Consider the following 14,180-nt stretch of genomic DNA (forward strand, 5'->3'; position numbering starts at 1 on the left):
CTTTTTAATAATATGACACATTTCTTATGAACACCTAATATATAGGCCTCAGTTCTTAGCATTTATTTGTAGCAAGAGCACAGCTGGAAATAACTTTGTAGGCTTCTGAAAAGTCTATCATTCACTCAAACAGTATTTTTAGTTCCTTTGGGATAAAAAAAAAAAATCCCGAGGGCTGAAATACTAGCTTCTATAAAGAACTTAAAAGACATAAATCTGGATTTAAAATAAAAAAAAAAAAAACAGAATTTATGCTTTCATTGCCTCATCTGAATTATTCTTTATTCATACCTGAAAATATTATAACAATTAAAATAATTGAATTTTATATAATGACATTAACAATATATACATATACAGTCATTTAGCTTTAACTAAAATATATTCTTCAATGTTTAAAAAGTGAGCATTTACCCTTAAAAGTAGGAAAGATGGAAAAAAATTATTTTACATTTTATTTATGCAAACTTCATAGCTGAAATATTTGATTCTTTAAATACACTATTTTAAACCACTCACCTAAAACAAATTTTTGAGCCACTGGAAAAGTGAACTTTCTCACAGAAGTATAGAATTTATTAAGGAATATTTGTTTAAATTATTACTTTAAAAGGGCAGTGCCATTATTACATATTAAAAGCCCAATGAGATAAACAACAAAAGGTAACAGTATGCTAATATTCTGAGCCGACGTTTCAAATGTAGACTATCCACACCTTAAAGCTTACATAGCAGACGTTTTATTATTTGAGGACAGTCTTTGCTGTCCTTCGAGCCTACTGGTTTTTCAGAAACAGAGCAGCTCCACACTGAATCCACTGGTCTTGGTTGCCCCCACAGGGGACGTCGATATTGGTCACCACACGATCCCTTTCGGCACTTGCATAAATGGGCAGAGAGATGCACTCCTCGGGGGAGTATGGGCCATATGCACCCTGTTTAAAAAAAGAAAAAATTGTCTTAAAATACAGCAATACACTACTTTGAAGCAAATTACCAAGCACAAAAACCTTCCAAATAAAATTTTATTTAGTACTTTATTATATATTTTTAATATAAATTTTTAAAAAGCAACTTGGGCCATTTGTTTCATTTATGCCTTCCCCCTAAACTCAGTTATTGAAGTATTTTGAACCAAATCCTATATTTTATAAAGTTTCATCTATAAATAATTTATCTACAAGTAATATATAAAAACATAACTATAATAGTACTGAATTATTGTATGAAAAATTAACAACTAATATCATATATCCATTATCTCATCCTATAGTTTTTTGGTTAGAATTATCAATCAAAAAAGCCCACATTTTGTAGTTTGTTGTGATGTCTCCTAATTCTCTTAAATTTATAGATTTTTTCCTAGAAATTTGTCTCCTGAAGAGACTATTCCAGAGCCTCCCACATTCCGATTTTGTTGGTGACATTCCCATGGAATTACTCTCCTCTCTTCCTTTTTTTCTGGCAAACTAGACCTAGAGGTGAGCCTCAGATTCAATTTTTGACAAAAAGACTACATAGGTGGTACTCTAAGAGGCATACGATGTCTAGTTGTCTCTGGATTTTAGAGGCAAACAATGATCATTATTTCATTCAAGATTATAAAACAGTAATCAAATTCTATTATTCCTCCTTCATGTCCAAGCAGAAATCTATCTATAAAGAGAAATTTGCACTTAGCAGTTTTTATTACTACCATGAAGTAGGCAGTCCATGTAGGAAAGGCTGGAAAAATAGTATCCAATTTCCCTTTTGTGTGACACAACAGTGACTGTGTTTCCTAATATACTCTGAGGGTGATCACTGACCCCCTCATTTTAAACACTGCACTATAAACTTTGTTGATGTACTTGAGTGTGATGCAGCTGTCTCACTTAGGTTCGAATGGTCTGCCTGTGCTCAGTGGGAACTCTAAGCTGGCTCTCAAGTTTTGATAGGCCCCATTTGTCTTTGATGATTTTCTTGCCTTTCTGGTATGTCAGGATAATACACACTCATCTTATGTATTTCCTGTCTCAGAAATCAAATTAGTCATTACTCTGATTTCTGGTTCCTTTCAAGAGAAAGGGTAATAAAGACCACAATTTGGGTTTTAGGAATGACTAATTCTCATTCTGGAGTTTTTAAAAAAGAATTATTTTATATAACTTTATTTATTTTTTTTTGAGAAGTTTTTGCTCTAGGGCATGTGTACTCACCAGACAGAGACAGAGAGACAGAAAGTGAGAAATCACCCCCCAGGGGGGATGGCCATGCCACAATCCCTTCTCCTCCGTTCTCCTCTCGGGATCTTGGACATGCACACACATGTGCCCGGCGTGAGTTTTAAGACACTGGGTCCAGGACTCAAACCGCGGTTGACTACATGGGATTCCAGCGACATAGCCATTACGCTAACTGCTGGTCCCTATAATTTTATTATTAAAATTACTATTTTCCAGTTTAATCAGAGAGGGAGAGAGGGAAAGTGAGAAAGTGAGAGACCAAGCCACCAGGTCCAGGACTTGAACCATGGTCAGCCATATGGGAGTCCAGTGCCTTTAACTACCACACCACCTGCCAGCCCATATTCTGGAATTTTTCAATGACTGTAGCTTCAAATTAAAAGAAAAAAATGAGTTCATGAGTTTATGGTGCTATTTCTAATTCAAATTTAGAATTAGTGTTTTTACTGGACAGAATTATTCAACTAATAGACTTATTTCTGACAGTTGGAATAAAACTTTGTGATACACTAGATCCATTTTAAAATATTACATGTGATGAAGCGTAAGTCCATAGAGAATTTATTTATGGCAATCTAGTTATCCACACAATATAGCTGAAAAAATGCTGGGAACCAGCAGTTAGCGTAATGGCTCTGTCGCTGGACTCCCACGTAGTCGACCGTGGTTCGCTTTCCGGACCCGGTGGCTTAAAACTCACGCCAGGCACATGTATGTGCGTGCCCAAGATCCTGAGAGGAGAATGGAGGAGAAGGGATTGTGGTGTGGCTAACCCCCCTGGGGGGGTTAATAAAAAAAAAAATATTAAGAAAAAAAAAAAAAAAAAAAAAAAAAATAGCCAAAATCCCCCCAAAAAAAAAAAAAAAAAAAAAGCTTTGGTCTATGAATAGCAGCACCTAAAGAACTTGTTCTATTACTTTTCAAAATAAAATACAATAGTGTCTATGAAAGCAAATAATTTTCAGGCTCAGGAATACTTGCCCACCTAGGAGCTCCTAACTTAAGTAGGCTACTTTTCATGTATAAGTTTCCTAGTATAAAAGGACAAATGACACCTGCCCACCTCTCGGGGTGCTAAAAGAATCAGGTGATACATTACAAAGTTCAACTACATCAGCGTTGTCTATCAGCCTTTCCTTTTTCTCGCTACTAATTCTAAAATTGCTCAGGATAAATCTTAACTTCTTAGCACCTACTACGTCACTTAGATGGTGTTCAAGTTGGGGGGGCACCAGGTGGCACAATGGTTAAGATGCTGGACTTCCACATGGCTGAAGGCAGTTCAAGTCCCATACCTGGTAGCATGAAAGTCAAGTTCAGTGTGTATGTGTTCATGCCAAAATCCTGAGAGGAGAGTGAAGGAGAGGGAATTGTTTCATCGCCATCCTCCCTGAGGGTCTGTCTCTCTCTCTCTCTTTCTCTCTGGCAAGTACATGTGCCCTATGACAAAAACCTTAAAAAAAAAAATTAAAAATATTCCTTCATGGAAATATTAAAACACTCTATTTTTAAGTCTAAGTTGGTTGGCATGATCTAAAATTTCTATGATCTTTTCCAGTCCTCTTCCTTTTCTCTCGCTTACCACACATCCATATGAAAATACCGTTCTGACTTTTCTGGTCCTTGGCATAAATCAGTTACATCCCTCCGAAAAGTCATTCAATACTAATATTCCTTAGTCTTGACCTGATTTACATATGAAAACTCTTCTTAGAGCATCATTTCCCAAGCCCTCTATCCTGAATCTGATTATCTGTGTTTGCATTGATGGTTGTATTATTCCGCCATTCACTTACTAGTATTTTACATACTCTATTACCTAAAATTGTAAAGCCTAAGCATTTCTGGATAAAAGCAAATAGAGAAAATCTTCTTTGAAGCTTAAAATTTAGTTGACTAGTAAAATATAAACACACTAATTATCTAGGATGTAATTTTTGGATAAATACTTACTATAGAATATCAAAATCTTTTAAAACTACTACTTTGATTCATGTTAATCTAACAAGGACTCATGGAAAGAATGAATCCTGAGTTAGACCTTGAGGGGGGAAAAAAGTCTAGAGAAAAGAGAATTTTCAACCATTATTAGTCACTGACTAATCTTTTCCTTCCCCAATTCTGCTTGAGTAGCAAAACTTTAGGATTCAATAATGACTATACCCGCCATAACTCCTTAGCCAGTGCTAGAGATAACCTACTTCAGGCCTTCTTGTACTGCTACTGAGCTCTAAGTATTACACATCAGTTGGACTGAAGTGATGTGAACCTCTGCCTATTTATTTAGAGAATTATTTATTTTGACCAGAGAGAGACAGAGGTAAGTGAGAAGGCAAGCTGCCAGTTCTAGGACTCGAACCTCAGTTTGCCATGTGGGAGTCTAGCACCTTAACCACTATGCCACCTGCCGGCCCCCCATGCCTATTTTTCATTCTGGGAAAGGTACTAAATTATCTTTGTCTTCCACATGATATTTGCTTGCTTCCCATCATTTCTATGATCAAAAAGAAATCGAGACATTACACTGAAATGTTTTATAATACCATTCCTTTCTAGTCAGTAGATTTTCTCTGTATCTCTTCATTTTAATTCAAGAATATTTTTCTGTAAATCAGGAATTTCATCAAAAAGTTGGTTCTTCACATATTCATTATGAATACATCAGTTTATGATATCTTTCTATTGGGTCGTTAGCAAAGTCATGATGTGTTTTTGCGTAGCAAACAGTGTCACGACTTTGCCGACAACGTAATAAAGCTTTTAATTGTAGGCTTTTTTTGTTTTAAAGTGAGGGTGGAGGGACCACAAGATGGCGTAATGGTTATATTGCTGGACTCCCGTGTAGTTTATCATGGTTTGAGTCCTAGATCCGACAGCTTAAAACTCACGCATGACACATGTGTGCCCAAAATCCTGAGAGGAGAATGGAGAAGGGAATTGCAGCATAGCCATCACCCCTGGGGGAGGGTGATTACTCGTTTTCTCTACCTCTGTCTCTCCAGTGAGTGTATGTGCACTATAGCAAAAATCTCTTAAATAAACGAAGTGAGGTAGAAATCTTTCTCCACAAACCTACACTATGTTAAAACAAAGCAGCAGCGTGGCTCCTTGATATTTTGCTAGTTACTCCTAAAAATCTTTTAAATGGAAAATGTTACTACTTTTGTAAGAAAGATAAATAGACTTGCTCTTAAGTCAGATATGCAAATACATAATCACTATAGAGGAGAGCTAAGTACATTTCCAATTTTTCACTATTAGCATTGTGCATATAGAAGTTTCATGAATATTCTTTAACCAAATCAAATGATTATGACCTAATTCTCCTTAATGTTAATATTGTTATCTGCATAGGCAAAGCATAAGGCCCTGGTTGGCAGAAATATTTAGATGAACCTAAAATTTTAGGAATAACTATTAGAAAAATCATTGTGTTTAATTCTAAAAAGGAGACATCTTAGGAAGGCTTCAAATAATTCACATTACAACGAATGTAAAAGAAGTAATTAAAATTTAATAATTAAAAATTTAATGTCAGGGGTCAGCAGGTGGCATGATGGTTGGGGCACTGGACTCCCACATGGTCAACTATGGTTCGAGTCCTGGACTTGTGGATTGGTTTCTCACTTTCCTTCTTGCTTGCTTGCTTTCTTTATCTATCTCTCATGTGCCCTATAGCGAAGTAAAAAATAATAAATAAAGTTTTAAAATTCTTCATTGTGATTAAAGTGGTCAATGTGTTCATATACAGTATCTTCATTACAGTAGAAACTGGTTTAGTTCAGTTCAATACTAAGGTTAAAATTTTAAAATGTATACTTATTTGGACCTGTTACCTTTTCATAGATAAAAATTATTTACATATATTCTTGCTTCTAAATTGTCCCCCCAAAAAAACCAAAATAAACAAATTTATGAGGTTAACTATGTTAACTATTTTGTCAATTTCAACTTAACCTCACTATAGTAAAACATATGAAGGCAAAAAGCAACTTTCATCAGTTTATGCTTGTTCCCACTAACTTGTACTACTAACACGTACTTTCTGGGTATTTATAAATGAAGTCAATGAACGGTTTTAGAACAGGAGATGTTTGGAAATCAACTTTAACTTATATAAGTAGCATAATTTCATAATGAAACTCTGGAAAAAATAACTCTCAGAGCAACCTGCCATATGCTAGCACATGGGAGTAGCAGGTGGCAAGGTCATTGGGGCATTGGACTCCCACATGGCTGACTGTGGTTCAAGTCCCGGACCTGGCTGCTTGCTTTTTCACGTTGTCTCTCTCTGATCAAATTAAAAAAATAATAATAAATAAAACTAAAATCTTAATATATTTTTGTAGCAATAACTTCCCTCATCTTTTTAAATATAATACTAGCCAAGTTACTTTCATAAAATTTTTTTTTTTTTTTTTTTGGAGAGATTTTCCATTCAGGGCAGTGGCAGATTTTCACTGTAGGGCGTGTGCGCTCGCCAGACAGAGAGAGACATAGAGACAGAAAGCGAGACATCACCCCCAGGAGGGATGGTCACGCCGCAATCCCTTCTCCTCCATTCTCCTCTAGGGATCTTGGGCACGCACGCACACGCGCCCGGCGTGAGTTTTAAGCCACCGGGTCCGGGACACGAACCGTGGTCGACTACATGGGAGTCCAGCGACATAGCCATTACGCTAACTGCTGGTTCCCACTTTCATAAATTCTTGAAGGAAAAAAACTGCTTCACAGAAGATAGATTAGTTAAGTACTTATTATTTTTGGAGTGTAGGGCCAGCCTCGTGGCCTAGTAGTTAAGGGAGCTCCATCCCACGTGGTTGACTAAAGTTTGAATCCCCATTCCAGTAGCTTGAAAATCATGTCAAGTGTATCCAAAATTCCTCATATGGAGAAACAGAGAAGGGATTGAAGCACGACCATACCCCATGGCGGGGTGCTTGCTTTCTCTCTCTGGCAAGCACACACACCCTTTGGCAATTAAAAACAGTCTACAGAAGACCCTTTGATGGGAGACATTTTTGAGCATAGTATCTGGCATACGAAACCTCAGTGGTATTTAACGATGAGTGAAAGCACTAGTAAAGCACTGAACACTATGTGGAATGAGATGATTATTACACTAGTTACAAAAACACTTAAAATGATCAGCAACAGGATCAGGTATACTTGCCATGTATGAGGTACTACTCTGGGTATTTTAAACTCTTATTAATCCTCAACCTGGTCTTAGAGGAACATCGTCTCCATTTTCACATGAGGAAATGGGCTCAGTGGGATTCGGTACATTACCTAAATCACCTGGGTGGTTGAATTTGGGAGCCAGCATTGGAATTTAGGTCTTATGGACTCTAACATTTTACGTTCTGAAACACTTAGCAGTATACCTTATTTTTTTTTTCTTTTGCTGATACAGGAGATTCTGAAAGCAATAGGTTCATCTAGAAAAAAGCAGCTCACTGTAAAGGAAGGAGTGTAAAAGGGAGGTGGGGAAGTACCCATAAATCATGCATGTCGTTAGAAAGGACAAAAGTCTAGGGGAGAAAAATCTCATATTTAAAAGGGAAATTTTATATTATTTTTTAGACATCCCTTTTAGAGGCTAAATACCCAATTCATTTTACCTTTCTTTACATAAGCTATTTACAATTTCAATTATTTTTAGCTTTTGATTCCAATCCTGAATTTTAATATATGATAAAAATGAATAGAAATGATACACTAAGTAAAATGATGAAAGTATTGATCCATAGTCTTGTAGAGTCACACTGCTTTTCTTGTAACTCGGTTACCAGAAGCGGCTGTGCACCCGGCACTGTACTACTGCTCGGCGTTCAGCGTGGTCAGCTCGGTGGGTGGTGTCCCAGGTCGGTTCTTCCTACGTGTAATCCCGGTCAGTTCCTCTCCGTGCTCTGTTTTATTGCTACAGTTTGTCCTTAAGTAAACTGGTTCATCCGTTTAAGGTTTTTGCCATGGGGTACATGCACTTGCCAGAGAGGTAAAGTGAGAAATGACCCCTTGGGGAGATGGCCACGCCACAATCTCTTCTCCTCTATTCTCCTGGCAGGATTTTGGGCACAGATCCACGTGATTTTCAAGTCACCAGATCCCGAACTCCACCCGCAGTTAGTCGTTTGGCAGTCCAGCTGCTTTCACCACCGCACCATTTGCTGGCCCCAGGGAACCAGGTTATGCTTGTCTTCCTCCTTTCGTTCCCCATCAAAGCCACTATCTGGATTTTAATGTAACTTGTCAGCACTGTTCAGCACTGGGATCTCTGTCTCCACATACAGCCATGTATGTTAAAATCTAAACTTGGGTATATGAGTTTCGATTTTGTTCTTAAACCTAAGATTAAAATACGTGTAATTCATAATCTGCCAACTTTTGAATAGAAATTTCTTGCAGAAACTAATAGCAAGATTAAAATGAAGCAAAGTTTCTTTCAACTGCCTCTCTATTTGACAGTCACTCTAACATAGGAGAAAATGAGGAGGCTAATATGTATTTAAAAAATAGGGAGTTTCACAGCATTGTATGCTCTTTCAGTTCAGAGAACATTTTGTAGCTCTCTGAGCAAAGATTACTAATTATTGCTTCAGCTTTGTTTTTTTTTTATATATGTATTCTGTTGCTTACAGTTTTTGATTTATTTTATAAAGAGAATTACAACTACTGGAAAATTCAATGGACTATTTCCCAATGAGAAAAGTTACTCCTTTCAGTGAGTAACAGAGGAACTAGTTTTATTGCTCTTTACATATAGGATCGAAAATGTTAAAGATTACGCATGTACATCCACCCCTCTGTTCTGAAACATCACTGTGAAGAAAGGTTACGTGCTGGGCCAGACTGCAGCACGCCGTAATGCGGTACTCTGCTGGGCTGGGCCAGACCTTTGTTTACACCCCAGGCCTTTCTTACATGCCCAAGAAATTATTAAAATAATTTTTCAAAAAGAGTTATGTCTCCATCTATGTTATATCATATTTTAAACACATGTATGTCCCACATTCTGTTTAAAGTTCTAATTTATCTTGTTGCCAATATTTTAAAAGGGGAACAGTTAAACCCAGTCTTGGTCAAGATCATTTTCATCACCTGCCTACCAGCAGCGTGATGACATGGTGGGATACAAAGGCAGGCATGAAATAACACTGTCACATTCTGTCACTTTCTGGGTGCCTAAGTGGGAAGTCCTCTAACATTGTGTATGCCTGTGTTTCCCCATTCAAAAACAGGAATAACAATATCCGATGGGCACATGGCTCTGAGGACGTGCGATAGAAATCACCTAGCACCTTTCTGGAATAACACAATACGTAGCAGTTATTACCATGCTCACTTTTTTTCTTACTTGGGTATGAATTCTTTACAAACTAACAAAACGAAGGTTTTAAACAGTTCAGTACCTCTTAAAAATAATAATGGATAAGACATTTTGACTGCAAATTGTTCAAATGCAGATACAATTAGATAGCAAACAAAAAATACATAAGCCAGGAATATCCTATTGGAAAGGTAAGATCTAAGAGTGAATTGATGAAATTAAACTTGTATCTATCAACAATATATTACCTGTGGAATCCAGCCCATAAAACAAGGGAGAACTGATGATACACTAGGAGAATCATGCTGATTTTCAGAAAGTCGATTTCCATCAAAACTGCACCCTTCCAGTAATAAACCACTGATCTGCATGAAAACACATAAACCATTAACATATGCACTGAAGTCCGAAATGTCAGGAGTTACCACATATCTTTATTTAAAAAAAAAATTAGTTTTATTTATTATTTTTGTAATTTGCTATAAGGCATGTGTGCTCACTAGAGAGATAGGGAGAAGTGAGAAAGTAAGCTGCCAGGTCCAAGACACGAACCGTGGTCGGCCATGTGGGAGTCCAGTGCCTTAATCACTGTGCTACCTGCTGGCTTACTATCTTATATCTTATGAACAAAGGCAACACTTTCCATTGTGACTGTGTATTCCAAATACCGTGGAAAGATTAGATCCATATTCTCATGATCCAAACTTACTACGAAATATAAACAACCTTGAGACCTCCTGAGTGCCAACCCTAGTCCCCCACGCGGCCCCTTTTCTGCTCCAACAAGATGAAAGAAACTATCATGAACCAGAAAAAAAATCGCCAAGCTGCAGGCACAAGTGCGCATTGGTGGGAAAGGAACTGCTCAGAGAAAGAAGGAGGTGGTTCAGAGAACAGCTATAGCAGATGATAAGAAACTTCAGTTCTCCTTAAAGAAGTTAGGGGGTAAACAATATCTCCAGTATTGAAGAGGTGAATATGTTTCCAAACCAGGGAACAGTGATCCACGTTAACAACCCTAAAGTTCAGGCATCTCTGGCAGCGAATACTTTCACCATTACAGGCCGTGCTGAGACAAAGCAGCTGACAGAAATGCTCCCCAGCATCTGAATCCAACTTGGGGCAGACAGTCTGATTAGTTTGAGGAGGCTAGCTGAAGCTCTGCCCAAACAATCTGTGGATGGAAGAGCACCACTTGCTACTGGAGAGGATGATCATGATGAAGTTCCAGATCTCGTGGAGAATTTTGATGAGGGATCCAAGAATGAGGCAAACGGAATTGAGTCAACTTCTGAAAGGGATAAACTTGACAAAGTTACTGGGAGCTGCTATTTTATATTATGACTGCTTTTTAAAATTCTGTTTTGTTTATGGATCTGATACAATCTAGATTTCTAATATTTTTAAGCCTAAGCCCCTTGGACACTGCAGCTCTTTTCAGCTTTTGCTTATATGCAGTTCATTCTTTGTAGCTAATTAAGCTGAAGAAGCCTGGGAATAAAGTTTGGAACAAAAGTTAATCAACTTCTTTGCCTAGTGAAATAAATAAATAAATAAAACAATCTTATAAATACTATACCGTACCTTCAAAGTTGTAAAATACTAAATAAAAGAACTATTAATGTTAGAGTCAAGGTAACACATTTAAGCTAGGACAGTGAAGACTATTTTCAGCCCTGTCGCATTGGGTCATCAGCAGTCACTTTTCTATGCAAAAATGTCATGACTTTTCCGATGACCCAGTAGGGAATGATTTAGGTACTAGAAGTAATGGGAAAGTATGCTTTAACAAATAGTTGGGAAGAACTATTTTATGACCCAAATTTTACAGTAAGGTTATTGTTGCATGGAAAAGATAAGCAATTTGTTTCTTTTTCTTTTTTCTTTTTTTGGTGACAGGACTGAAAAAAAAGAGAGAATTCTTTACTTAAGTTGAATATTCTTTCTACTATACCACTGATACGTAAAATACAGCTCATTTCAAGAGTTTTTGAAATATTTTGGCCTTGGAAAAAAAGATTTAGAGAACCCTATTTAATGCTGGAAGCTCTCCAGTTAAGATCATTCTTTTAAAGATTCTTCTAGAACTTTCATCCAATTTTGAGTTAAAGCGGTCTGCACAGAAATTAACAAAAGTAGGCCCCATTCACAATGCCACACCTTGATTCTTTCAGGTACGTGTATACATGAGCTCCTCACTTTCTCTACTTGGCTCTCTCATGACCTTTGTCAGAAATTAACTGGCAGTATTGTATCTGTGCCAGTATCCATCCTGTTTTGGTTATTATGGCTTTATCATATATTTTAAAATCAGATGGTAAGATGCCTCCAACTATTCTTTTTGCATAGAACTGCCATTGCTGAGTTTATTGTGATTCCAGACAATTTTTTTTTTTTTTTTGGAGAGGTTTCTGCTATAGGGCGCGTGCGCTCGCCAGACAAAGACAGAGACAGAAAGTGAGAAATCACCCTCCAGGGGGGGATGGCCACGCCGCAATCCCTTCTCCTCCATTTTCCTCTTGGGATCTTGGGCACACACGCACATGTGCCTGGCATGAATTTAAACCGCTGGGTCGGGGACTCGAACCGTGGTTGACTACGTGGGAGTCCAGCGACATAGCCATTATGCTAACTGCTGGTCCCAAATTTTATGATTGTCTTTGCTATTTTTGTGAAGAATGTTGCAAGTGTATTGATGGAAAGTATTGATACATTGAATTTGTAAATCACTTTGGGTAATATTGACATTTTCCTATTGAGTCTTTGGAAAAGTCATGATGTATTGTTGCATAGAAAAACATGGAAAAAAAGGTCATGCCTTTTGCAACAGTCCAATATAGTGATTCCTCTAATGTTTTTTTTTCCCCCCCATTTCTTGCATATTTTTCAATTCAGTTTTTTATGGTTTTCAGAGACCTTTCACGTCTTTGGTTAGGTTTATTCCTAGGAATTCCCCCCTCCCTACATGGCAATTGTAAATGGGATGGCTTTTTTCATTTTCATCAGTTTACTCATTGTTACTATATAAAAATGCTACAGATTTTTGTATGTTGACTTGTATCCTGTGATTTTACTGAACTTGTATCACATCTAAGTTTTTTTCACAGAATTTTTTAGGTTTTTCTATGTGTAAAATAATGCTCTCCATAAATAAGGACAATTTAACTACTTTTCCATTTAGATGTCTTTTATTTCAGTCTCTTTTCTGACTGTACTGCTAGGATTTATAGTACTACGTTGCATAAGAATAAAGAAAGTGGGCATGTATATGTTTTGGTTTTAAGTGGAAAAGCTTTCAGCTTTTCCCCAGTCTGTATTAAATTAGCTGTAGGACTGTACTTATGGCCTTTCTTTTGTTAAGAAATGTACTTTGCCTATGCTGTTCAGAAACTTAATCATGAGGGGATGCTGTATTTTATCAAATGCTTTGTCCATGCCAGTTGATAGGATCATACTTTTGTCTTTCCTACTGTTAATGTGATGTATTACATTTATTGTTTTTGCATGTCTAACCACCCTTTCATCCCTGGGATAAATCCTATTTTGCCATGGTGTATAATATTTATAGTGCATTGCTGGATTTGATTTGCTAAGATTCTGTTGAGATTTTCTGCATCTGTATTCACCAGAGATATTGGTGTGTAGTTTTTAAAAATGTCCCCCCTTTTTTTCTGTTTTTGGTATCCAGGTAATAGGAGTTTTGTAAAAAGAAATAGGGAGGGTTCCCTTTTTTTTTTTTTTTTTTTTTGACATAATTTGAGGAGAGTTGATATTCTTATTTAAAGGGACTTGTAGAATGCAACAGTGAAGCTATCTGGCCCTGGTTTATCTTTGTTGTGAGACTACTTATTCTTCATTTTCATTAACATTCTCAATAATGTGTTATTAGCTTTCTATTTCTTCCTGGTTCAACATCAGTATATTGTATATGTCTAGAAATTTGTCCAATTTTTCTAAGTTTTCCTGCTTGTTGACATACTCTTCTTTTTTTTTTTTTTCTTTTTTTGGAGAGGTTTTTGCTATAGGATGCGTGCGCTTGCCAGACAGACAGAGACATAGAAAGCGAGAAATCACCCCCCGGGGGGATGGCACGCTGCAATCCCTTCTCCTCCATTCTCCTCTGGGGATGTTGGGCACGCATGCACACACACACCCGGCGTGAGTTTTAAGCCACTGGGTCCGGGACGCGAACCGCGGTCGACTACGTGGGAGTCCAGCGACAGAGCCATTACGCTAACTGCTGGTTCCCAACATATTCTCACTCATAGTATGACATTTTAAATTTCTTATGATCTTTTGTATTTTGGTGATATCTGCTGTACTGTCCCATTTTCATTTCTGATTTATTTCTTTTGTTTTTCTTGGTTAGTTTAGCTATGGTCTGTCAATTACGTTTATCCTCCCAAAAACCCAGATTATGTTTATCCTCCCAAAAACCCAGATTTTTGATTCATCAATTTTTTTAACATGTCTCTTTTGTTCTCTTATCATTTATTTCAGCTTTATTATTTCTTTTAAGTTAGAGTTTCACTTGTTCTTGCCTTTCCAGTTCCTTGAGCTGCAGTATTTGGTTGTTTATGATGGTGGATTTCAGTTGTCTGGGTCCTTTAGTTCCTTTCTATCTG

General features: G+C 37.1%; 1 protein-coding gene and 1 pseudogene across 1 annotated transcript in view; one reads left to right on the plus strand and one right to left on the minus strand.

The window, feature by feature from the left end:
* Positions 1-477: 477 nt before the first annotated feature.
* The window catches only part of LOC102487405 (cytoplasmic dynein 2 heavy chain 1), a gene marked incomplete at its 5' end in the record, with an annotated part of 254,523 nt that continues 240,820 nt past the window's right edge, over positions 478-14,180 (minus strand). Inside the window, 2 exons of the mRNA XM_006150080.2 lie at positions 478-935; positions 9,804-9,920. Of these exons, the coding sequence (XP_006150142.1) occupies positions 777-935; positions 9,804-9,920 (276 nt within the window). The remainder of the gene's footprint in view (positions 936-9,803; positions 9,921-14,180) is intronic.
* LOC102485733 (transcription factor BTF3 pseudogene) lies at positions 10,152-11,312 on the plus strand (annotated as a pseudogene).

Source organism: Tupaia chinensis, unplaced genomic scaffold, assembly GCF_000334495.1.
Source record: "Tupaia chinensis unplaced genomic scaffold, TupChi_1.0 Scaffold000276_1, whole genome shotgun sequence".
In the NCBI taxonomy this organism is placed as follows: Eukaryota; Metazoa; Chordata; class Mammalia; order Scandentia; family Tupaiidae; genus Tupaia; species Tupaia belangeri.